General features: G+C 42.6%; 1 protein-coding gene across 2 annotated transcripts; it reads right to left on the reverse strand.

Annotated features, from left to right (window-relative positions):
- Positions 1 to 3,876: 3,876 nt before the first annotated feature.
- On the reverse strand, positions 3,877 to 13,265 carry Nifk (nucleolar protein interacting with the FHA domain of MKI67). Of its 2 annotated transcripts, none has more exons than XM_052736721.1 (7): positions 13,113 to 13,265; positions 11,318 to 11,452; positions 10,285 to 10,393; positions 8,541 to 8,752; positions 7,081 to 7,161; positions 5,332 to 5,457; positions 3,877 to 4,740 (listed from the first exon to the last, which is right to left on the reverse strand). In XM_052736721.1, exons 1-7 carry the CDS (start codon positions 13,215 to 13,217, stop codon positions 4,549 to 4,551), a joined length of 960 nt encoding a protein of 319 aa, XP_052592681.1. In that variant the 5' UTR covers positions 13,218 to 13,265; the 3' UTR covers positions 3,877 to 4,548. The 2 variants fall into 2 exon arrangements, with proteins under 2 accessions (XP_052592681.1, XP_052592679.1); XM_052736719.1 differs by having other exon boundaries at positions 11,318 to 11,455; positions 13,113 to 13,264.
- Between the last annotated feature and the right edge of the window lie 13,505 nt (positions 13,266 to 26,770).

The raw sequence follows: 26,770 nt of genomic DNA on the forward strand, positions 1-26,770 counted from the left end.
ATAGTTGCTACACCTGAAAGTTCCTTATAAAAAAACAATGCTAAATATTACAGCTGCAAATAACATCAGGAGTTAAAGCTAATGAAGTGAAAATACTAAATACAGTTCGGAGCTGTGCCACTTGTGGCTTTACTAGCTCCTTTAGAAAAATACTTTATATCACCTAACAGCTGTGCAGTATTTGGCGAAGAGCTTTACAGCAGCTAAATATGGTAATTTCACCCTCAGAGTGAAGTGAAGTCTTTCGGTAGAACAAACCAAGAGTACTGCTGTAATAGAAACATTTGTCTGAATTGAAGTACTTAGGGGAACTACTATGAATTTGGGTGAAGGGACAGCCTCTAGTTACAAACCGTCTACCGCTGACAGTGCATCTCTGCCGGTCCAGAATGGCTGAGAGAACTGGCAACTTTGGAGTGTGGCGTCATCCTAGGAAGGTTACAGTCCCCTAGCAACAACTATCACAATTCTATAACAACACTCACTAAATCCCAGTGTTTTGTAGCAAAGCTGACTATAAACTCTAAACTTTAGAAATGATGTACGTACTTCCTGTCTAGTTAAGAGAATCTGTCTAATAGAGATAGTAATAATAATTAAGAGTAAGAAATAGAAAAAGATGAAAATAAGATGTGAGTTTGTAAAAATTCTCTTGTTAGATATGTGTTAAGAAATCTTTAGGTGTTTGCTAAGTTAAATATATGCTAATGGTAGCCCTGTATAAGTTTGCAAAATAGATCTATAAAGTTCCTTTAAGAATATAAGCTTGCAAGAAATATTTAAGGTAGTCTTAAGACATGTAGTAATAAGCTTGTAAGAAGTAAAGATACTAGTTGTAAATGTAAGTTTAAATAAGAAATAAGATAAGAAGTATATAAGAAGTAATAAGAAATATATTTGCTAAAGTACTTCTATAGTTCCCTTAAAGAGTATAAATAAGTAGATGTTAATGTTATATGTGAATTTGTAAAAAAGTGTAAATGTTAAATATGAATCTATTCCTAATGTATATGGTGAAAGAACCCGAGACACAGAAGGTTAGTTTCCCAGTAGACCGCAAAGTAGGCAGTCGGAATGGTTTCAAAAGTTCCAGAAGCCGCTAAGAAGCTAAGAATGGTGGACGCCAGAACCAGCACAAGGCATCCGCAGCTGAGATCCGTGGAAAATCGACGCAACACAGAAAAACCTGAGCGAACATCAAAAACGGTGCGGTTTAGAATACTACTGTACCTAAAAAGGTCTCTGACTTGAGAATAAGTTCAGAGACGCTTGTTTGAACAAAAATTGTTAACTGCAAAAAGTTTTGGTTGAAAAACGTCTCTTCAAATTTTGAAGTGAAAGCCTGATACCAGAATTTATTTTTTAATAATTTGGTTCATAATTTGAATAAAATGGTTTGAACTTTTTGAACTTAAAATGAGATAAAACTACAAAAAGATTTTGGTTATGGATTTCTTCATATTGGAAGGCTTGTACCAGAATTTATCATTTGAATTTTGGGACTACTGGAATGAAATGAACAATAGAGATTTCTTTGCAATGGGAAAATTTTGAGTTTACTTATAGTAATGACCTAGGAACTGTTTTCTGGAATTGGATTAAAAATGGAACTATTTAAATGAAGAAATTTATTTCTACCTAGAATCAAGATGCAGTTTTGTGTATGCATATATGCTTTATTAACTGGTGATTCATGAATTTTGTGGAACTGTTTATGTAAAAATGAAATTACTTACAGAACTGGTTTTGTGTTACAAATGGAACTGTTTAAATGGAAAAGTTTGGGTTGTCTAACTAGGCTTGAGATTTTGCTTAAATTGTAAAGAAAAGGGGGAGAGTTAATATTCCTTAGTCTAATTTCAAAAGTTGTTTGAGTGGGTTAATGTCATGTTTTTGTTAGTAAGAAATGCAAATGGGGTATATTAAGAGACTGCTTTTGGATGTTTTGCTAAGTTTTCAAAGTGTTAATGGTTAGATTGAGAAGATTGCTTTTCAATATGGGTTTCTAGGAATTGTATGAGTTTGGGTTCTTCTAACTAGGTTTGAGATTTTGTTTAAAAAATTATAAAGAAAAGGAGGAGTTATGAGGTTGAATTATGCTTGCAGAAATTATATTTACCCTATTGATATTAATGCACCCTGGTTTTGTGGAGTTAAGGAATATTTAAGTTTGATGTGAATACATTGAAGTTTTTCCTGTGTTCTGTTAGCAAGAAAATTCAAATAAGAGTTAAAGTTGTAAGACGGAGAAAATTGTTAACTATATATAGCACCACATATGCTAATTCAAATGGTTCTGTTAAGAGTTTGCTTTGAGCTGGGCGGTGGTGGCGCACGCCTTTAATCCCAGCACTCGGGAGGCAGAGGCAGGTGGATCTTTGTGAGTTCGAGGCCAGCCTGGTCTACAGAGCAAGATCCAGGAAAAGGCGCAAAGCTACAACAGAGAAACCCTTTCTCAAAAGAAACCAAAAAAAAAAAAGTTTGCTTTGAGTTGTAAGATTCAGAGAATTGTGACTATGTATAGCAATATTTATGTTAACCTGTTAATGGTAATGATGAAGCTAAAGGACTCTTTAAGTTTGTAGTTGCCTTAAGAGTTTTTGGGTTAGAAAGGGCTTGAGACAGCTAAGACTGCTGTAGTCACCTTGGACCTAATTCAAAAGAGAAATGCCATCTTTATCATCCTCTACTTCCATATTGGGAGGTGTAACAGCTATGGAGATTGCTGTAAGCCATTAATAGTTATTTTTTATATATTAAGAAAGGGGGACCTGTGGGAGCCCGTTCTCGGGTTCCTCGTTGCTTTACCCAGCAGGTCCGCATAGAGGATGATTAGGACCACTGGGCTTGAGTGCAGGTGTCTGAGATGGTCTGCACTTGGCTGTGCTGGGGGAGGAGGTCTTTTGCTCCACCCCTTGGCGTCTCTATAAAAACCCTGGGGCAGAGAGAGTTGGGGCCTGTTGGGATAGGTTCCAGGCCCTCTCAAGGCTATCCTTTATTTTCTATCTGTTTATCTCCGCAAGATTCCCCGCAATAAATCCTTCTATCTAATATTTCCTGCTGCTCGCACTCAAGAAAACTCTGGGGAACTGTGGGGGTGGTTGGGTAAACGCCCCACATGTGATACACCTCTGGACAGAGAAAAAGACATCTCAGGGCTTGCTGGCTAGCTCTGTGAGAACCTCCAAGCACCTCTGGACAGAGAAAAAGAGATCTCAGCAGTTGCTGGCTAGCTCTGTGAGGACCTGTCTCAAAAGGGTTGTTCTGATTTCCATACATGTGCCACAGCCTGTGTGTGCTTCTTCCTCCTCAGACACATACACAATAAGGTAAAGTAATTGAAGAAATAGTTTGGCTTAAAGCACATACAAAAGACATCATAGGCATTTAAGCCATGACATTCTGCCTTGATTCTAAGTTATATTCATTAGCTATCTGGAGCTAAAGCTAAGTAGTAAAGTCTCAAGTGTCTGCTGGTGAATGGGAAAGGCTCTCATACACAGAATGTGTTCACCTAGGTCCTGAACTCAACACCAGGCCATCAAGGTACTCTTGTGTTATGGTCTGAAGTCAGGTTTACTAAGCATCCTATCTTAAGCTGGGAAGTGGTGATGCATGCATTAATCTCAGCATATGAAAAGCAGAGGCAAGCAGATCTTGAGGCAGTTTGAAGCCAGGCTGATCTACACAGCGAGTTCCAGAACAACCAGGGCTACACAAAGAAACACTGTCTTGAAAAAGAAAATAAAACAGAGGCCTATCTCAATGAGTAAGGGACAGTGATAGAAGACACTGGGCCTCCGCTTTGGGCTTGTGTACTCTCACACACAAGTATGTATGCTCACACCCCACACCTGGATGAAAAGAATGCTCACCGGTGATTGACAGGTATATTCAACAAACCTGCACTGGCAATACAAAAGCATAGAAGGGGCACAGAAACAAAATCAGGTGATGAACAAATTTCTCCCCAGCTGCGCCCCGCAAAGTTCTTAGGTTCTCTTGTACACAGATAAATTGCAGAAAAGTTTGGTCACTGTTTTAATCTTGAATGTAACTGCTGAAACTGATCTGTCAAACTTTCACTAGCTCACCTCTAATTAATTACGGGTGAAAACAAGTTATTCCAGATCCTCATAGCACTTGTGTAAATCTGTATTCAAACTTGGGACTCGCCTTCTCCCGCTCCTTACATGTATTTAACTTCCAGTTTCAGAGGTCTGAGGTTGAAGCCCGACATATTCTTGGGTTTATGTGCACAAACACCACATAGACCGTCAAAACAGTACTGGTGGGGGCCTCAAAGGCTGCTGATGGTAGTTAAGCCTGTAATGTAACACAGGCAGAGCAAACTAAGGGAGCTGGGGAAGCCTGAATACAAACTCGGGACAGGAGAGGGCAAAAACATCCAAGTTCCTGAGGGTTTTTCTCACTAGCACAGACAGTCTCATCAGTGGCTTGCACGTCACTGCACCTAGTAAAATATAGTAGTCCTTTATAACAAAATCCCATCTGCCTAGAAGATGTGCACACAGAATGCTTTCAGGATCACTGGTTGCTCTTCCTCTTTCTTGGTCTTTTTTTCACAGAGCGTGCAGGTGTTGGAGTCTTTTGCCCCTCTTCGTTCACTGTGGGCACAGGCTGTTTGAAAATGATTTCATTATCTTTATCGTCATTGATTTCAGTCACCTGTGATTTTCGTCTCTCCAAAAATGTTGGTGTACAAATTGGTGTGGGACCCTGAAACCAACAAGTATATTACAGTCCAGGAGTGAGAACAGACATCTAGAACAACTACCCAATGTCACTGACTTCCTAGCTTTATCTATCAGGAATGACCACCCAACACCACCAATATCCTCCTAAATTTAAGTTGTACCACGTGATCTATTTTCAGCCTGTTTTTACTTCAACTGACACAACTGAAGACGGTAAAGAGTTTAGGAGCTTACCAAACTTAGTATGCAACTCACTGGACTGGGAATACTTTATTATGACATATTAGATACAAAATTAAGTCACTAGTTAGGGATCTACTAAAATGTCACAAGATTCAATCTGGTATCTAGCCAAATTGATGGTTGGTTTGTAACCTCAGCTTTCAGGAGGCAGGGACAGGAAGATCAGAAATTAGGCTAGCATGGGCCACAATGTGAGCTGGATGCTTACCTGGACTACATGACATGAGATCCTGTGTCAAATAATCAAAAACAGAAAACCTCAAATACTCACTCAAATACTCAGCCCCACTGAACAGAACAGCAGAGACTGATTTTCCTCCTTCAAACTCTGTCTACAGTAACTGGCTCCCAAAACATGAGGCACACTCACCTCGCTGTCCACAGACTTCTTAGAATTCTTAGACCTCCTACGAATGCTTTCGGCAATTCTCCTCCTCATCTTCTTCTCCTTTTTCCTAGGTACAACTGAAAGCCTTTCTCTTGGGGTAGGTGAAACCTGAAAACAGAGGTTAGGAATTACACAATTTGCCTATTTCTCAGCTACATGCACATGCTACAGTTGTATGCCCATTTTTAACTTAGTTCATGCTACCAGAGAAAAGGCTTTGCTATAATCCCAGCCAAGATGACACATCACACCCTGTCCCCAGAACAATACTTCTCTGACTGTTAAAGACTGGGACAAAGAGGTAACAGACACCTAGCTTCTGAAAGTCTAAAGCCCCGGAACAGATGCCTTCTTTCCCCAACTACGTGTTCTGGAAAAAGGCTGATAGGTTCTAGGGAAGATGGAAACAATCTCAAGATTCATCTAAGAGAAGAGGAAAGACTTTCTGAAAATCTAGGTGCAGCCCTTATGACCTACATTCTTGTTTGTTTTATGGTGAAAGATACCTGGTACTTCCTACTGTAGGGGAGGAAAAGTCCAGCCAGTTTCCTCATCTCACTTCCTGACTAGCAAGGGACTTAGCCAGAGAAACACCCCTGATGAGTCACTTCTTGTTCTTGGAGTTACTATAGTCCAACCTACACACTCTCAAAACCTGTCGCAGAACTGATGTTCAACGGACTCCTTCTAATATTGACTTTATGACTATTTCCAGTTTAAAAGAACACAAAGCAGAATTGTAACTAGAATGTCATAACAATGAAGCTCAAGGGGCTGGAGAGATGGCTCAGCACTGGCTGCTCTTCCAGAGGGCCTAGGTTCAATTTCCAGTACCCACATGGTGGCTCTCAAGCTTGCAGGTCAGAAGGGTCCTGGTGTCCTGCTCCATCGCTGTTTTATTTCCCTAAGACAAAGTCTCTCACTGAACCCAAAGCTAGGTTGGTGGCCAGCTTCATGCATACACATCCCCCCTCTCCCTGGGGTGCAGACATGTACAGAACATGAACACACAGCTAGGCCTGGCATTGTGTGGGGGCTGGGATCTGAACTCTGGTCCTCATATTTGCATAGCAAGCGCTCTTTCTCATTGTCCCATCTCTCCACCCCGATTTTAAGCTTTTAAGAATCCATAATGCGGCCGGGCGGTGGTGGTGCACAACTTTAATCCCAGCACTCAAAAGGCAGAGCCAGGAGGATCTCTGTGAGTTCCAGGATGGCCAGGACTGTTACACAGAGAAACCCTGTCTCAAAAAAAAAAAAAAAAAAAAGAATCCACATTGCAAGCGACCAGCTATAGTGGCATAAACCTACAGTCCCAGCACTAGGGATGTGAGAGGCAGGAGGATGAGAAGTGCATCTTTAGAACTTATGTTGTAAGTTGGGGGCTCACTTGGGCTACATTAAGATCACTAGATCTCAAAAAAATCCCTCAATACAACTCCAAAACACACACCACACACCCACACCCACACACCAACTTAATAAAAAATGAAGTAGCAGAAATTACTTCCTTTTTTTAGGTAATTCACCTTACATTTTTTTTTTATTATTACTTTTTGTATGAGGAAGTCAGAGGACAACTTGTAGGAGTCAGCTCTATTCTTCAAACCACATAAGATCCAGAGATTGAACTAGGTAGCTGGGCTTGGTGCCAAGTGCCTTCATTCCACGCCATCTCACAACATTCTGTATTTCCTCAGTAATTGGTAGCCATTATCAAGCCAATCTCACCTGGGTAACCTTGGAATCTTCAGCATTCTTAGGAGTGCTAAGGGTGTCCTTTGAAGTCCCCTTCTTCAGTTTAGGTAAGACCTGAAAATAAGTATTAAGAATTTAATAATTTGCATATTTATCAGCTATATGATATGCTGTAGCTGAATGCCTATTTTGAACATCCAATGTCCAATTGCCAAATGGTTCAAATGAAACCAGGGGCAAAGGCTTTGCTATAACCCAGGTGAGTATCACATGTTTATAATCACAGCACTTGGAAGGCTGAAGCCGAAGGATCTCCAATTTGTGGGGAGCATAGATCATGTAGCAAGACTCCGGTTTAAAAAACAAAATGCTGGGGACTAGAGAGATGCTTCAACAATTAAAAGCACTGGATGCTCTTTCAGAGGACCCAGGTTCAATTCCCAGCACCCATATGATGGTTCACAAGTGTAAACTATAGTTTGAGGGGATCTAATGCCCTCTTCTGGCCTCCGAGGGCACCTGGCACCCACTTGGTACACAGGTGGGAAATTATTTTTAGGGAAAAAGGTGGCAGGGACCTGGGGATATAGTTTATATAAAATGGCACACTTAAAGCCCCAGTTTTTACCTGCAGGACTGTATAAACCTGGATTCCAGCACTCAGGAAGCAGAGGCAGGAAGGCCAGAAATTCTATGTTATCCTCAGCTACATAACAAGTTTGATGCCAGCGTGGAACAAAAGACCCAGTCTTAACAGGCACAACAGTAACAGCTGCCTCTGTGGGGCTATAAGCCCATCTATTTACCCAGGAACTCAAGAGGCAGGAGGAACTATGATAAAGGCTTGCCTGAGCTACAGACTTCGTTCAAACCAGGCCATGCAACTCAGTGATTTTTTTTTTCTCTAAAAGGGGGACAGTGTTTGGGAGTGGGAGGGTTGGATGATGCATGCTCAATGCTCTGGGTTCCATCCTCAGTACCACAAACATTAAAAAGAATCCACAATGTAGTGCTTCAGTTTTGTTTTGTTTTGTTTTTGTTTTTTTTTTTTTTAGATTTATTTATTGTGTATACAGTGTTCTGCCTGCATGTATCCCTGCAGGCCAGAAGAGGGCACCAGATCTCATTACAGATGGTTGTGAGCCACCATGTGGTTGCTGGGAATTGAACTCAGGACATGTGGAAGAACAGCCAGTGTTCTTAAACTCTGAGCCATCTCTCCAGCCTGGTGTTTTGAAGTTTTAGTGAAAACCTTACACACAGAACTACGCAAGTACTCAGCAACAGACCACTTACTTGCCTAGCATGAGCAGACTCTAACCTGGCCACTAATCAACCAAAATAACCACACGCACCCAAACAAACCAAAATCCTAGCATATGAGAAGTACTGGAACAGAGTCTTTACAATCATATAGATTTGTGCCAAACTAGTGAGGTAGAATCCCCACCCCTAAGAAAAACCACTAAGAAAACTCAGAAAAGGACACTTACCAATGAAGGGAAACTATAATCAATCCCCTTCTTAGCTAGCTTCTTCCGGAGTAATTTTTCCTTCTTCTTAAACCGACATTCCATCTTCAACATTTGCAAATGTCCCCGTTTCTGATTATAGCGTTTCACTGCTGGAAATGATGGCTGTTCAAATGGAACATTCCACTGTTTAAAAAGTTCTTTATGGACTTTTTCTGGCGGCAGAAATTTACCTATATATAAAAAGAACAAAACAAACAAAAAGCAAAAAAGAAAGGATCTTAACTTTAATTTTATACTTTCCCTAGGGCCATTTCTTGTGGTATGAACTAACTACATGGCAGAAAAATACCTTTTAGAAACTCAAACATTATTGTCTATGCAAACGCATGTGTGTGGGCTCACATGCCTCAACACACGTGGAGGCCAGAGGACAGCTTTGTGAAGTTGGTTCTCTTTCCACCTTTACGTGGGTTCTGGGGATTGAACTCGGATTGTCACAGTTTCACAGCAAGCATCTTACCTGCTGAGCCATCTGTCTGTCCTTTTTAACACAGGGTCTCACGTAGTCTAAGCCAACTCTCAACACCGTGTTTTGCCTAGAATAACCTTGAAATTTTGATCCTCCAGTATCCTCATTTAATGCTGAGTACAGGCATTAAAGGCTTGTGCCACCAGATGCAGTCCGTGTTGATAAAAGATGAAATCCATGGTCTTATGCATGCTAGGCCAGCATTCTACCAGCTAAGCTATACTCCTGGGCTGGGATGATCCCATTCTATCCTGGGTGGGCTAATGATTTGAGGCAATAGTCAGACCAGTCCTCCTAAGTTCCTGCCCAGCCACTTTCCCTAACAGGAGCCATGCTTACAACTGAGCATGGCACCCTATCAGGCCACTGAGAACATCTCTCATGGTGAAGGAACTGGGAGAACAATGTTACAGCAAGCCCTGTCAACCTCTGGACCGGTCCTAGGGCAGGGCACTCTACCATGGGTGTAGGTAGGCTTCCAAGGACAGAGATCTGGATGGCGACGCTACAGGCGTCCTGGGATGGAACACAGAAGTTAGCGACTACACTTTGCCTTGTGTACAGCGAATGCACGTGTCTGTCTGGATGAGCGTCTGTGTGGAGCATGTGGTTTTCTGCTCTACCACGGTCTGCCTTGTTTCCTTCAGATCCTCTCTGAACCTGCAGCTAGGCTGGCAGCCAGCGTGCCATCCAACATCCTTTAGTCTGCATTTTGAAATGGGATTCTTTACCTTTGGTGTTAACCTGTTTAGACTCCATGAATGGACTGTACCCAGACCTCAGAATAAACTCTGAGTTTTACAGGTGTCAAGAATCTGACCTGTAGCCTATCTCTCCCCCAGTCTGGTTCCCTCACATTCCCAACAACTAAACACCAGTCACCTCTGGTTTGGCATTTACCATCCATTAGGTCAGGGATGCTGTCGGTCTGCACTCCCACCCTTTACCTGGTTCATGCCTCTCTATAACGTCAGTTTTTTCCCTCTTTTCTTTTCTTTTCTTTGAGACAAACCTACCTGTCTCTGCCTCCCACGTGCTAGGATTAAAGGTTCATGCTACCATGCTAGGCTTTAACTGTATCAATTTCCAATCTGAGTATTTCCTCAGCAAAGTCCTTTTTAATCACCCACTAAGGATGGGTTGGCTCTTCTTCCTGAGTACAAGTCCCACAAGTAACTGTTTAATCCCATCAGTATAGAAACAGCCCTCATGCTAGAAGGTCAGAGCACTCACATGATAGAAGTCTTTCACCAAAAAGGTAGTTGTCCATGGTTTCTGCAACTATCTTGGCAACATCCTCAGACTCAAACTCCACAAAGGCATACCCTCTGCTGTTTCCAGTCTGCAACAGAAAACCCACAAAAGGAATAGTTAAATCAAACACATCACCAAGCTCCTAACATGCCCCTGTGGGTGTTCAGGAGATGCCACGGTTATCACTTTAACCCCAACCCCACTCCGCACACCCTGGAACTGTTATACAAAAAGAAAACAACTAAGACAGTTACAACCTGGAACACAGATTTTCTGGCCTCCTTTAGCTCCCCCAGAAAGGCACATGGAAGGCCATCTCTGGGCTTCCAGTCCTGGACTCTGCTCTTTGGAGTTTCATGGGCAGTCCTATTTGTCACACGCATGTTGCTTAATTAAGAACATAGCAGTGTGCCCAGGCATGGTGGCGCACACCTTTAATCCCAGCACTTGGGAGGCGGGGGGGAAGATGGATCTCTTAGAGTTCAAGGCCAGCCTGGTCTACAAAGTAAGCTCCAGGACAGCTAGGGCTGTTACACAGAGAAAGCCTGTCTCGGAAAAAAACAAAAAAACATAGCAGCCTGGCCACATCTGTAATCCTGGTTACACAGGGGGCTGAGGCTGGCCTCAAACTCAAGAGTTCTGCCGCCTCTGCCTCTCAAGGGTTGAGATTAAAGGTATGCGCCACTATGCCAAGCTTATTTTCTTGTGACTCCACCGCAACTTGTGAAGCTATTTTATTTATATTTACTTATTTACAGTCAGGCTCTCCTTATGTATCTCTGGCTGACCAGGAACTCATGACATAAGCCAGGCTGGCTTGGAACTTAATAGAAATCTGCTGGCCTCTGCTTCCTCAGTGGTGGGATTAAAGGCGTGCACTATCATACTCGGCTTGTGAAAAGTTCTTAAGTGTGAACTTTGTAGGTGACAATGTTGTGTCTATAAATACAAAAGATGACACACAATTGAAAAACAAAAATACACACATTTGATTTCAGATAAATCATCTTACCCGTTTACTCCTGGACAGTCTAAATCTGTTAATAGTGCCAAACTGGGTAAAGTAGTCATAGATGTGGCTTTCATTAAGTGTTGATGGCAGGTGGCCCAGAAAGATGACTCCAGGCTTAAGATTTTCTCCCTTCTTCTGCTGAGGACAAAAACAACAGATAAACATTTTAAAAATACAAACTCAAGGTGCACCAAAACTTGTGTGAGTGTGTGTATACTTTTCCGAACAGGGTCTCACTCTGGAACCTTGGCATGAGTGGAACTCACTATGTAGACTAGGCTGGCCTCTAACTCTTGACTGCTGGGATTAAAGGCCTCCACCATGGCCTTTGAGGGTTATTAATTCTAAAGTCTTTTTAGGGGATAGGTAGGGATCTGCCTGCCTATGCTTCCCCAGCACTGGGACTGAAGGTATATATCACCTTGCCTGGCTTGGAACAAAACTTTCAAAACTCTTCCCTCCCCTTGGTATAGGAACCTACTCATATGTCTATCCCATCAGTAATTAAAGAACTAGGTTTTTGATGTCTCTCTTTCCTTAAGGAAAACTGTCGGGCTGCCAATGGCTTTCTTGGGGCAGCAAGATGGCTCAATCACAGGGGGGCCACAGCACAAGAGACAGACTCTCAAGGGCTGTCTTCTGACCTATAAATGAACCATGACACACACCATAGACACACACGTCCACACTCACCCACTCCCACAAAATGTTGTCTAACGCCTCGGTACAACATGTGCTGGAGAGCTGGCTGTACTGTGAGTGAACGGACAAGCAAGCAAATGTCTGTCATTGTCACTGAACCCGGGACCTTTACCTCTGAATGTAGATGACACCTTACTCACACCTAATCAAACTATTTCCAGTTGTTAGCTTTCACAATGCAGATTGTACTTCTCTGTCACCATACTCTAACCTGCTTGTTTCCCATCAGGTAGAGTGACTCGGGCCTGTAATTCCACCATTCAGGAAGTGGACACAGGGGTTCAAGGCCTCAGCTGCACACACAGTAAATGTAAGGGTAGCTTGGGCCACAGTAGACCCGGCCGGTAGTGACATTTAAAAATTAAAAAAAAAAACCCCTCCCCAAAAGACCCCACAACAACGACAAAACAAAAACCAACCTTCTTTTTCTCCAGTGCACTTCATGCTAAAAACCAAAGGGAATGTAAACTTCTGTTAGGGGCCACTGTCGGCAAATAGAGCTTGACAAGTAATGTTTCTGTCTTCTTTCTTTCTTCTTTTTTTCTTTTTTTAAATTTTTTTCAAGGTAAGGTTTCTCTGCGTAGCCCTAGCTCTCCTGGAACTCACTTGGTAGACCAGGCTGCCTCGAACTCACAGAGATCCGCCTGCCTCTGCCTCCCGAGTGCTGGGATTAAAGCCGTGCACCACCACCGCCTGGCAACGTCTCTATTTTCTTCAGCTAACCCTGGTCTGAATATGCAGTCCAGGCTACTTCTGACGCTCGATCCTCCTGCTTCCCCCTCCCAGGTGCTGGGTCTGGGGATGTCAATTCCGTCTTCTAAGCACTCCAACGTAAGGGGACGTATCTACCTTCCGAGTGCTGCGGGAGCCCAGGAACCCTCACTTTGCGAGCCGAAGCGGAAGCCTATCTGGTTGTGCCAAGCTCCTACGCGTGCTACCGCTGTGTCTCCACGTGAGTCCTGAGGGCCTAAGGACCAACGCTCACACCGATTCCCGACCGGCCTCAGTCTCCTGACATGAGCCGTAGTCTCCAAGCCCGTGAGAGGTCGGCTCCCCATGCAGCCCGGCCGCCCCGCCGCTCCCGGCCGCTCACCTTTTTCACGCGCTGCTGGATCTGCGTCAGCTGCTCCTGAAACTTGGAGTCTTCCAGCGGGTTCAGCGCCAGACTCGGCTCTGAAGGGGCAGCTAACACCGCCATGCTGGAGGAAGTCTTCCAAGTCGGTCCACGCGGAGCGCCCGGAAGTGACGCGCCCACCGTCTCCCGGAAGCGGAAGTAGAGGCGGGAAGAAGGGCAGGGAAGAACAGCCGGTCCCAGTGACTGGTTTTGGGCGAACTCGATCGCCACCTACTGGCCAGAAACTGAGACGCTTTCTTTTTTTCTTTTTTTTTTTTTTTTAAAGATTTATTTATTACGTATACAGTGTTCTGCTACATGCCAGAAGAGGGCACCAGCTCTCAATACAGATGGGAGCCACCATGTGGTTGCTGGGAATTGAACTCAGGTCCTCTGCAAGAACAACCAGTGCTCTTAACCGCTGAGCCATTTCTGAGACGCTTTCTAAAGCGGATTAAAAATTGGTGGCGCACGCCTTTAATCCCAGCACTCGGGAGGCAGAGCCAGGCGGATCTCTGTGAGTTCGAGGCCAGCCTGGGCTACCAAGTGAGTCCCAGGAAAGGCGCAAAGCTACACAGAGAAACCCTGTCTCGAAAAACCAAAAAAAAAAATAAATAAATAAAATAAATAAATAAATAAACCCCGGCCGGGCGGGTGGGTGGCGCACGCCTTTAATCCCAGCACTCGGGAGGCAGAGCCAGGCGGATCTCTGTGAGTTCGAGGCCAGCCTGGGCTACCAAGTGAGTTCCAGGAGAGGCGCAAAGCTACACAGAGAAACCCTGTCTCGAAAAAACCAAAATAAATAAATAAATAAATAAACCCCAAGGCCGAGGCTTTTGCTCAGTTGGTGAAGTGCTTGCCAAGCATGCACGAAGTCCTAGGTTGGAAACCGAGACTGTAATCCCAGCACTTAGAAGGTGGAGGCAGGAGGATCATTTACGTAGTGAGTTCGAAGACAGACTGGGCTCCATGGGACCCTGGCTCAAAAACAAACAACATAAAGTCCCAAATATTACCTGTGCCCTTGATACACAGCTAACCAAGTCCTTCACTTATGACCTCCCGCCAACCCAACTCATTTGTGGTTTTTTGTTTGTTTGTCATTCTTCGGTTTTATTTAAATTGAGACTGGGTCTCACCATAGGTTTCTTTATGGCATTTTCATAGAGATGTCACTTGGCTTGGTTTATAACCCTCCTCCTTCCTCCCGCCCTTCTGTTTTAAGTGTGTGCAGGTTCACATATGCATATTTGTGTGGGGTCAGAGGACAGTGTCAGCTATCATTTTTCTGGTGCCAACTAACTTTTTTTTTTTTTTTTTTTTTTTTTTGGTTTTTCGAGACAGGGTTTCTCTGTGTAGCTTTGCGCCTTTCCTGGAACTCACTCTGTAGCCCAGGCTGGCCTCGAACTCACAGAGAGCCGCCTGGCTCTGCCTCCCGAGTGCTGGGATTAAAGATGTGCGCCACCACCACCCGGCCCCCAACTTGGTTTTTTTTTTTTTTTGAGACAGAGTCTGGCCAGGGACTTTCTGGGTCGCCGGCTGGCCAGCTTGCTTCATGGAGAGCTACCTGTCTTCTCCTCCCAGCACTGGGACAAGAAAGTGGTACTATGTCCAGCTTCCAATTCTGGTATCCTGTACCAAGTGAGCTGCATCCTGTTTCTTTCTGAAAAGTCAGAGCTGATACTGCCTGGTGTGGTGCTCAACAGTACAGTGCTTGAATGGCATGCACAGAGCCTGAGTTCAGATTCTAGCCTTGAAAGAGGGAGGGTGTGTGTGTCTGTGCCAGCTCTGTGGACTAGCCAATTCCCAGTCCAAGCCCCTCTGTTTGCCACACTTAAACAATTTACTACTCTTTTAAAATATTTAAATTATGTACACTTAAAGTTTTATTTTATTTTTAATTATGTGTCTTGTGGGGAGATGTCTGTGCTGGGTGAGTGCAATGCCTGAGGTGGGAAGAGGATGCCTGATACCCTGGAACTGGAGTTACAGGTGATTGTGAGGCACTAACATGGGTGCTGGGAATGGAATTCCAGTCCTCTGGAAGAGCAGCAAGTGCTTCTTTAGCTCCACTGTTCATGTTTTTAATAGTAGATATTAAGTTAACATAACGAGTTTTATTATGACATTTACATACATGTACATATGTATTTTGATCATATTCACCTCTGTTGCCCTCTCGCTCCCCTCCCACTTCTGCTGACCCCCTTCCTCTTCCCAACTAGCCCACCTTCCAATCACGCGTGTGTGTGTGTGTGTGTGTGTGTGTGTGTGTGTGTGTGTGTGTGTGTGTGTCCCACCAAGTTTTATTAGTGTTATTTAGTGTTATTTACCGGAACACGGTATTTAAGTTTGCTTTTCAATTCTGTATTACATTCATTTCATTTCTTGTGGGGCAGTGGTGTGTGATATGGTGTATGATATGGTGTGTGATATGGTGTGTGCCATGGTGTGTGATATGGTGTGTGCCATGGTGTGTGATATGGTGTGTGCCATGGTGTATGATATGGTGTGTGCCATGGTGTGTGATATGGTGTGTGCCATGGTGTATGATATGGTGTGTGCCATGGTGTGTGATGATATGGTGTGTGCCATGGTGTATGATATGGTGTGTGCCATGGTGTGTGATGATATGGTGTGTGCCATGGTGTATGATATGGTGTGTGCCATGGTGTGTGATGATATGGTGTGTGCCATGGTGTATGATATGGTGTGTGCCATGGTGTGTGATGATATGGTGTGTGCCATGGTGTGTGATATGGTGTGTGCCATGGTGTGTGATGATATGGTGTGTGCCATGGTGCACATGTGGAAATGAGAGGACAACTTGCAGGAGTCAGTTCTTTCCTTCCATGTAGGCCCTGGGGATCAAAATCAGGTTGTCAGCCTTGGTGGCAAGTGCTTTACCTGATGAGCCGTCTCCATGGCCGATATGCTAGAGGCTTCCCCAGCAACCTGTTTCCAGTCTCACTGGCTCCATACAAGCATTCCTATTTCTCCACATTTTCATCAACACTTTGTGTGTGTGTGTGTGTGTGTGTGTGTGTGTGTGTGTGTGTGTGTGTGTGTTAGTGTCTGGTAGTTTGGGTTTCATTCTCTGGTGACTAGGGACATTATTCAGGTTTTTCACATCATTAGAGGACATCTATACATCTTTCTGAGAAGTGTCTATTCAAGGGGCTAAAGAGCAGTTAAGAGAGTGTACGGCTCTTCTAGAGGACCAGAGTTTGATTCCTGGCGTTCATATCAAGTGGCTTACAACTGCTGTAACTCCAGTTCTAGGGGATCCAATGCCCTCTTCTGGTCTCCAACTGCACCTGTACTCATATGCACACACCTACACACATAACATACAGACACGAAATTAAAAATAAATAAACCTTTTGTTTGTTTGTTTGTTTTGAGACAGAGTCTCACTATGTAATGCTGGCTGTCCTAGAACACGCTGTAGTTGGAATTTCTCTGTGTCCTGGCAGCCGCTCCCAAATAACCACTCAGAGACTTAGCATTAATTATAAATACTTGGCTGATAGCTTAAGCTTGTCTCCAGCCAACTCTTACAACTTAAATTAGCCCATTTCTATTCATTTATGTGCTGCCCCAAGTCACATTTACCTCATCTGTGAACTTCCCATATTGCTTCTTTCCAGTCCAGCTTGAGATTCCTCAGACTCCACCCTTCTTCCCAGCATTCTCTCTATCTCAAAAATCCTGCCTAGCTATCAGCCAATTAGCTTTTTATTAACATTGAGAGCGATACATTTTCACATTGTACAGAAGAATTATTTCACAGCAACACACTGTAGACCAGGCTGGCCTCAAACTCAGAGATCTGTCTACTTCTGCCTCCTGAGTGCAGGGTTTAAAGGCACACACCACATACCTGGCTAAAACTAAATAAATCTTAAAAAAGAAATGTTTTTCAAGTCCTCTGTGCATGTTTTTCATGTGTGTGAATATTAATGTGTGTTTGTATGTGTGTGGGTGAGCATGTTCATAGGTGAATGACCATGAAGAGGTCAGAGGACAGCCTCCAGTGTCATCCTTGGGAATGCTGTCCACTTCCTTTCACACAAGGTCTCTTACTGGCTGGCCAGGGATTTTCCTGTCTCCAAATCCCCAGCACTGGGATCATAAGCACATACATCTGAATAAAAGAATATGTACAAGTGTTTTGCCTGCTTGTATGTATGGGTATGTGTATGTATGTATGAATGTATGTATGTATGTATGTACGTATATGCCTGGTGCCTGAGAAGGCCAGAAGGGTGTAGGATCCCCTGGAATTGGAGTTACAGATGGCTGTGAGCCACTGTGTGAGCGTTTAAAGAGAACTTGGGTCTTCTGCGAAAGGAGCAAGTGCTCTTAACACTAAAGCCATTTCTTCGGCCTCACATCCAACTTTTTTTCATAATTTTCAGTTGATTCTTTGTGAATTTGACAGCATGTACCCCAACCCTACCCATTTCCCAGTCCTCCTATATCCACCCTCCACCCTTGTAACCTCCCCCTAAAAGGAAAAAAAAATCTGTGGAAGCTGTGGTGTGTCACACAGTATATCCTTTTGTTCAAAAAAGGCATTACTTGCAAATGTTCATTGCAATGAGTAGTTGGTCTAGTTTAAGGCCTCTGGCTTCTACTACACCATCAATACTGGATCCTCACCAAAACTCCTCTTGGATATCCTGATGTTGCCCTGAGTCATGGAGATCCTGCAACTGTAGTTCTGCAGGATTGGTCCCTTCATGAGCTTCACCAGCTCATAGGTGGGGTAGATGTTGGGGTGGGCCAATTCAAAGCCCTAGATCTGGACCTGGGTGGTAGCTGAGTTGGTCAACCCGCCAGCTCTCCCATGCTTACACCATTGAGGCCAGCTCTCCCAAGTGCAACAAGGAGCAGGGCCAGCTCAGGATGGCACTCGGTCATCAACATGACCCCAGATGGCAGCCCAGACCATGGATGTCCACATGGCCTTTGGTGATAATGTGAGCCACAGACATAGACACAGACCCCTACTTAGGTAGGGCCATGGACCGAGACATGGCCCTTAGCAGCAGCAGGGTCCCAGACATCACCATGACCTCAGGTGACAGTGCAGCCCTCTTATATCAGTCTATTCCTCACCAAGGTCGCATCTCCAGTTCTGCCTCTCTTCACAGTACACAAACTGCCATGCTCCTATCTCTACCCTCTCTCTACCTCATACTTGCTCATTGTATTGGCACCTGCCCTGTGTCCTCTGGCTGCCTTCCACCCTGGCCTGGGCAGGGCCTGTCCCCACTGTAGCTGAAGTTTTCCTGTGTCCAACCTGGCCCATGATCAGGACAAATGTCTCTCACCTGCCAGTCCTGCAGCCGCTTGGACCCAAGTAAACACACAGAGGCTTATATTAATTAAAACTACTCAGCCATTAGCTCAGGCCTACCACTGACTAGCTCTTACATTTAAACTAACCCATAATTCTTATTTATGTTTAGCTATGTGGCTTGGTACCTTTCCTCAGCTCTGCCTTCACATCTTGCTTCCTCTGTGTCTGGCTGGCGACTCCTAACTCTTCTCAGAATTCTCTTCTCTACTTGTCCTGCCTATACTTCCTGCCTGGCCAATCAGCACTTTATTTATTAACCAATCAGACCAACACATTCACAGCATAAAGAGTAATATCCATAGCACCCCACTTCTTTTCATTTCAAATTTTTGTTTTTTGAGATTTTATATACAAGTAACTGTATTTATGTATTCACATCGTCTCTCTCCCTCCCTCTCCCCCTCCCCCTCCTCCTATATCCCTGTCACTTCCTGTCAATTCACAAACTCTTCATATATGTCCTGCTGAATCTACTTAGTATGGACTAACCATTTACTGTTGCTCCTATGTATAGGTGTTTGGGACTGACCACTTACGTTAGAAAACCTATCAGGGAACTCTTTCCTGGAGAAGACAGATGTTACCTCTCAGTAGCCATTCATTACCTGTTCCTCTTCTTGTGAAATTCTTCCCATCCATGTTGCCATTCTGCAGGTCTTGTTTAGGCAACCATATTGCTGAGACTTCATGGGTGCAGCTTCCCTATCATGTCTAGAAGATACTGCCTCTCCACCAGAATGGCATCCTGGTATTCTGGCTCTTACATCTGACCAGTCTTCCACAATTTTCCCTGAGCTTTAGGTTTAAGGGTTTCGTTGTAGATACATCTGTTGCTACAGGGCACCTCCATGGTCCCTTATCCTCTGCATTTTGACTAGTTATGGATCTCTGTAATCCTTTCTATCTGCTGCAAAAAGCAGCTTCTTTGATAAGGGGTGTGCTGGGCAGTATTTGACAACTTGACACAAACTAGAGTCACTGGCAAGAGGTCACTTCAGTTGAAAAATTGCCTCCATCAGATTGGCCTGTGAACATGTTGGTGGGACATTTTCTTGATTGGTGTATGGGAAAGTCCAGCCCACAATGGATGGTGCCAGTGGTCCTGGGCAGTAAGCTGGGGGTCAGGCATAGTGGTACACACCTTTAATCACAGCACTCAGGAGGTGGAGACAGGCAGATCTCTGTGAGTTTGAGGCCAGCCTGGTCTAGTTAGCAAGTTCTAATGGAACCAGGGGTAGAAAGAGCCTGTCTTACCAAGCAGGGTGGTGGTGGTAGGTTGAGCTAAGCAAGCCAGCAAGCCATGGGGAGCAAGTCAATAAATAGTGTTCCTCCATGGCCTCTGTTTTAATTCCTGCCTCCAGATTCATGCCTTGAATCTGTGCCCTGACTTTTTCAGGGATGGACTATAACCTGGGAATTGTAAGAGGAAATAAAATCTTTCTTCCTCAAGCTAGTTTTAGTCAGTATTTTATCATAGCAACAGGGAAGAAAGCTAATAGATGAGATCTATATTTAACTGCGGATATACATATTTAGACTACTGTTAAAAATTTTATTGGCTTAGGCATGGCTTCTCCCATTAAGAGGGCTTTGAATCCAGTTAGACTGCTGCTGGTTACCCCCGTATAAACCTGCTACCATTGCAACATTGTGGCTTGCCAGGCTGGACATTGTTGTGGTTTGTAGGCTTTACAGCTAGGTAAGATTATTGATTACTTTTTTCCTTGGCAGTTTGCATAGTACTTTCTGATACTGCAAGAGCTGGTTCTTGGAGAGGAGGCTTCCAGGTTGACTCCTCTAAGTCCTGTATCTGAAATGTATGGTGTTTCCAGTTCCAGCTTGACTCCTCTAAGTCCTGTATCTGAAATGTATGGTGTTTTCAGCCATCGAGTCTTGTCTTCAAGTTCTGGGAGGCAACCAAGGCCAATGGCAATAACCTATATCGCTTTGAGAACCCTCCTGACTCCACCACACCCCTGACCAACAACTCAGATGGAGGTTTCCATGCCTGGTGCTGGCTGGGGTTTCTGTTAGATTGTCTATGGCTGTTAGAGGGAGTATCGTCACCCTGTACCACATCTAATATTTTTACATGAGGTCTGGTCATTAAACTTGGGTCTTCATGCTTTCAAGGCAAGTTTCTTTACTGACTGAACTATCTCCTGGGCTCTTTCTACCCCTGGTTCCATTAGAACTTGCTAACTAGACCAGGCTGGCCTCAAACTCACAGAGATCTGCCTGTCTCCACCTCCTGAGTGCTGTGATTAAAGCAGGTTTATACGGGGGGTAACCAACTATTTCTTTACTGACTGAACTATCTCCCCAATCCTGCCCGTTATTTTGTCTTTGAACAGGGTCTCATCATGCTGCCCAAGCTGACCTATAGCTGGCAAACCTAAGCTCAGCCTCCTGAGTAGCTGGGTTGACAGGTGAGTGCTTTGTACCCAGAAATTATACATTTTTATTTGTGATTTTTGGTTTTTCCCATATTTTAACAGTTCATTATATAATCTGGATATTAGTCCCTTAATGTGTAAGTAATTAAAAACTTAATTAGTCCCTTACTATGACTCATGGTATTCTATCTCATGTTGGGGTTTTCTTTCTTTTCTTTCTTCCCTTTTTTGTTTTGTTTTTGAGACAGAGTTTCTCTATGTAACAGCCCTGGCTGTCCTGGAGCTCACTTTGTAAAGCTGGCTGGCCTTGAACTCATAGAAATCTGCCTGCCTCTGCCTCCTGAGTGCTGGGACTAAAGGCCTGAACCACCACGACTGGCACACTTTTCTTCTTCTTGATATTGTCCTTTGAGAAACAAAACTCTAGTGCATCATTTTGTTTTTGAGGCAGGGTCTCAGGTAGCCCAGGCTGGTCTCCACTTACTGTGTAGCCTGTCTTACTGCCCTGACCACTGGGATTACAGGTATATGTCACCACTTGGTTTATTGATTGAACCCAGGACTTCATGATTGTTAGACCAGAACTCTACCAACTGAGCCTCAACCTCCAAACTGTAATTTCGAACAAAATATTTTTTATTTGTTGTTTGTACCGGGTTCAATTCTCAACATCTATATGGTGGCTTACAACCACCCCTACCTCAGTTTCAGGGGCTCCAACAGTCTCTTCTGACCTCTTTGGGTACCAGGCATACCCATACACATAAAATAAAATATTTAATAAAATAAAATATTTAATAAAATAAATCAATGAAACAAAGAGTTGGTTCTTTGAAAAAAATCAACAAAATAGACAAACCCCTATCCAAATTAACCAAAAGGCAGAGAGAGAGAGAGCATCCAAATTAACAAAATCAGAAATGAAAAGGGAGATATAATAACAGACAACAAGGAAATCCAAAGAATCATCAAGTCACACTTCAACCTGTACTCCACAAAATTGGAAAATCTAAAAGAAATGGGCAATTTTCTGCATAGGATTTAACATACATAAGTTAAATCAAAACCAGATAAACTAAATTTAAATAGACCAATAACCCCTAAATAAATACAAATTGTCATTAAAAGTATCCCAACCAAAAAAGCCCAGGACCAGATGATTTCAGCACAGAATTCTACCAGAATTTCAAAGAAGAGCTAATTCCAATACTCTTCAAATTGTTCTACACAATAGAAACAGAAGGAACATTACCAAACTTTTTATGAGACTACAGTTACCCTGATACCCAAACCACACAAAGATGCAACAAAGAGAATTACAGACTAATCTCCCTCATGAACATTGATGCAAAAATAAGCAACAAAATATTGGCAAACCGAATCCCAAAACACATCAAAAAAAATTATCCACCATGACCAAGTAGGCTTCATCCCAGAGGTTCAAGGATGGTCCAACATACAAAATCTGTCAATGTAATATACCATATAAACAAACTGAAAGAAAAAAAATCTACATGATCATCTCATTAGATGCTGAAAAAGCCTTTGACAAAATCCAACACCCCTTCATGATAAAGGTCCTGGAGAGATCAGGAATACAAGGAACATACCTAAACATAATAGAGGCAGTTTACAGCAAGCCAACAGCCAACATCAAATTAAACAGAGAGAAACTCAAAGCGATTCCACTAAAATCAGGAACAAAAAAAGGCTGTCCACCCTCCCCATATTTATTCAGTACAGTACTTGAAGTTCTAGCTAGAGCAATAAGACAACAAACAAAAATCAAGGGGATAGAAATTGGAAAGGAAGAAGTCAAACTTTCACTATTTGCAGACGATATCATTGTATACATAAATGACACCCAAAATTCTACCAGGGAACTCCTACAGCTGATAAACTCCTTCAGTAAAGTGGCAGGATACAAGATCAACTTAAAAAAATCAGTAGCCCTCCTATATACAAATGATAAAAGGGTTGAGAAAGAAATAAGAGAAAAATCACCCTTTACAATAGCCACAAATAATATAAAATACCTTGGGGTAACAGTAACTAAACAAGTGAAGGACCTGTATGATAAGAACTCTATGTCTCTGAAGAAAGAAATTGAAGAAGATATCAGAAAATGGAAAGATCTCCCATGCTCATGGATAGATAAGATTAACATAGTAAAAATGTCAATCTTACCAAAAGCAATCTATAGATTCAATGCAATCCCCAAAATAATCCGAAATCCCAACACAATTCTTCACAGACCTGGAAAGAACAACACTCAACTTCATATGGAAAAAACAAAAAACCCAGGATAGCCAAAATAATCCTGTACAATAAAGCAATCTCTGGGGGGCATCATCATCCCTGACCTCAAGCTCTACTATAGAGCTATAGTAATAAAGACAGCTTGGTACTGACATAAAAACTGACATACGGACCAATGGAATTGGATTGAAGACCTTGACATTAATCCACACACATATGAACACCTGACTTTTGACAAAGACGCCAAAACTATACAATAGAAAAAAGAAAGCATCTTCAACAAATGGTGCTGGCATAACTGGATGCCAACATGTAAAAGATTACAAATAGATCCATATCTGTCACCATGCACAAAACTCAAGTCCAAGTAGATCAAAGACCTCAACATAAATCCAGTTATACTGAACTTGATAGAAGAGAAAGTAGGAAATAGTCTTGAACGCATTGGCACATGAGACCACTTCCTAAATATAACACGAGTAGCACAGACACTGAGAGCAACAATTAATAAATGGAACCTCTTGAAACTGAGAAGCTTTTGTAGGGCAATAGACACGGTCAATAAGACAAAAAGACAGCCTACAGAATGGGAAAAGATCCTCATCTGACGGAGGACTGATCTCCAAAGTATATAAAGAACTCAAGAAACTAGACATCAAAATACTGAACAATCCAATTAAAAAATAGGCTACAGAGCTAAACAGAGAATTCTCAAAAGAAGAATTTCAAATGGCTGAAAGACATTTAAGGAAATGCTCAACATCCTTAGTCATTAGAGAAATGCAAATCAAAACAACTCTGAGATACCACCTTACACCTGTGAGAATGGCTATGATCAAAACCACTAATGACAGTTTATGTTGGAGAGGGTGTGGAGCAAGGGAAACACTCCTCCACTGTTGGTGGGAGTGCAAACTTGTACAACCACTGTGGAAATCAATATGGTGGTTTCTCAGAAAATTGGGACTCAATCTACCTCAAGATCCATCCATACCACTTTTGGGCATATATATACCCAAGGAATGCTCAATTATATCACAAAGATACAGGCTCAACTATGTTTATAGCAGCATTATTCATAATAGCCAGAACCTGGACACAACCTAGATGCCTGTCAACTGAAGAATGGATTAAGAAAGTGTGGTACATATACACAATGGAGTACTACTCAGAAGAGAAAAAGAATGACATCATGACATTTACAGGCATATGGATGGAATTAGAAAATATCATCCTGAGTGAGGTAACCCAGACTTAGAGGGACAAACATGGTATGTACTCACTCATAAGTGGATACTAGATATAAAGCAAAGGACAGACTGCAACCCACAGATCCAGGGAGGCTACCTAGCAGGAGGGACCCTAGGATGACTGTGGCTTATAGTAAGTTTTGGTTTTGCCCAATCACTGGGCAAGCTTTAGTGAAACATTTTACTATTACGATAAGAATTTGTACCATATCAAACTGATGAAAGGATATGCTGGCTGTACTTTCAGGAAGGGAGGCTAAAATCTTTTTAGATTATGGATTAGCCTATAGAAAAATGTCTGCCTTAAATCAAACAGTGAAGGGGAAGATGAATAGGAATTTCACTTACACAACTCAAGTAAAACATAGCTCTCTGAACAGATAAAGATAGATTTCTTCTGTAGCCCAAAAATCTAATCAATATTTATGTGTATAATTCAGCTATTATTTGGCTTAAAAGGGCTTATTGGGAAATGTTATAATTTTTTATTATTTTCTACGGAGAAAATATTTTCCAGTTTTAAATAACCCTGGACTTTTGAATCATAACCTGTTTTTATGTTCAAGCTATCTGTGTATTATTTCTCCTGCAGTTGTACATAAAATGTTTTTACAATAAAAAAGGACAAATACTATACAATTGTATTACATGAAATATATAGAATATACAAATTCATAGAAACAAAAAGATTAGACATTATCTCAAGATGGAGAAGAAAGGAATATAGGGCAATGATTTCCTAAGTACAGAGTTTCTGTTTTGTGTGATGGAAAAGCCCCACAAACAGACAGCAATATCAGGACATATCATGAATGTAATAAATCAATACAATTAATGTAATTAATGAATATCATAAATATAGTTATTGAATGAATACTGCAAATGTAATCAATGAATACCACAAATGTAATTAATATCATAAGTGTAATTAATGAACATTATGAATGTAATATCTTGAATGTAATTCATGCCACCGAATTGTGAACTTAAAAATGGTTACAATTGCAAATATTATATTCATTTAAAAAAATAAGGTGGAATGTAATTACCATACATTATATGTGAATATGAAATTGAAAAAAAAAATAAGGCGGTATTCCAACAAGTGATCTTGCTCAGTTAGAAAGGAATGAATGCTTGCAGAGATCACCTATCTCCCAAAGCAGTCTTGCCTGAAGCATGGAAGAGAGACTGTGGAACCATCCTAGCTTTCTATGGCTGCAAACAACTTTTTTAGTGTTTGAAATAAACAGTCCAGTCTGTTGAGGTCTGATTCTTGTCTTTTTCTGCCTTCTGTTTCTTTATGCTGCCTCGGATATTTAACACACTCACACACCCACACATGCTACTAATAAGTAAAAACCAGTCAAAAGGTAGATATAACTTGAATACTGGTCAACAGACAGTTGGTAAAATTTGATTTCTTTCAGTGTTACAAAGGATTGTTAAATTTGGGCCCATGCTACAACTTTGAGGACACTGTAAAATAATGTAAAATAAGCCTATGTTGGATAATTTTATCAGCTTGACAGAAACTAATTTGAGAGGAGGGAACCTTAAAAATGCCTCCATAAGATCAGGGTGTAGGTAAGCCTGTAGGGTATTTTCTTAATTAGTGATCTCTGGGGGAGGGCCCTGCCCATGGTGTGTGGTGTTATCCCTAGGCTGGTGGTCCTGGGTTCTATAAGAAAGCAGGCTGAGTAAGCCATGGAAGCAAGCTGGTAAGCATCACTCCTCCATGGCCTCTGCATCAGCTCCTGCCTCCAGGATCCTGCCCTGTTTGAGTCCCTGTCCTGACTTCCCTCAGTGATGAACTGTCATGTGGTAGTATAAACTGAAAGAAACCCTTTTCTCCCCAAGTTGTCTTGGTCATGGTGTTTCTGATAGAAATTCCCACCACGCCCCCACAGTCGGGTATGGTTGCACATGCAGGGCGGGACACTTAGTCATCTCTGCCTACTCATTTCCAGGTCATACGTCCTGTGTGACCCATGCCCCATGGTTTCACAGTCACGTAGTTGGGTGGACGTAAAGGCATGATCTCTGCATGTGGGCCTGTGTGCACAGGTGCATCCTGTCCATGTGTGTATCCCCTACCCTCACTGTCTCTTTTACTTGCACGTGTCTTTCCACAGGCCTGATCACATCTATCCCTTTCTCTTTGTCTTGATAAAACTCTTGTTAGTGGATTCTGTGTGTCGTGACTTTTCCTTTGGGGCAAGAGCACCGCAAAAAAACACAACAGTTTCATCACAGCAGTAGAAACCCTAACTATGACAAAGCCAGGCACAGAAAAATAAAGATTTTCTGAGTTGCACTTCTTCACCTGAAACTCACTATGTAGCTGAGGATGACCTTGAACCT

This window comes from Peromyscus californicus, unplaced genomic scaffold (genome assembly GCF_007827085.1).
Source record: "Peromyscus californicus insignis strain IS unplaced genomic scaffold, ASM782708v3 Scaffold_14__1_contigs__length_90479793_seg_2, whole genome shotgun sequence".
Lineage (NCBI taxonomy): Eukaryota > Metazoa > Chordata > Mammalia > Rodentia > Cricetidae > Peromyscus > Peromyscus californicus.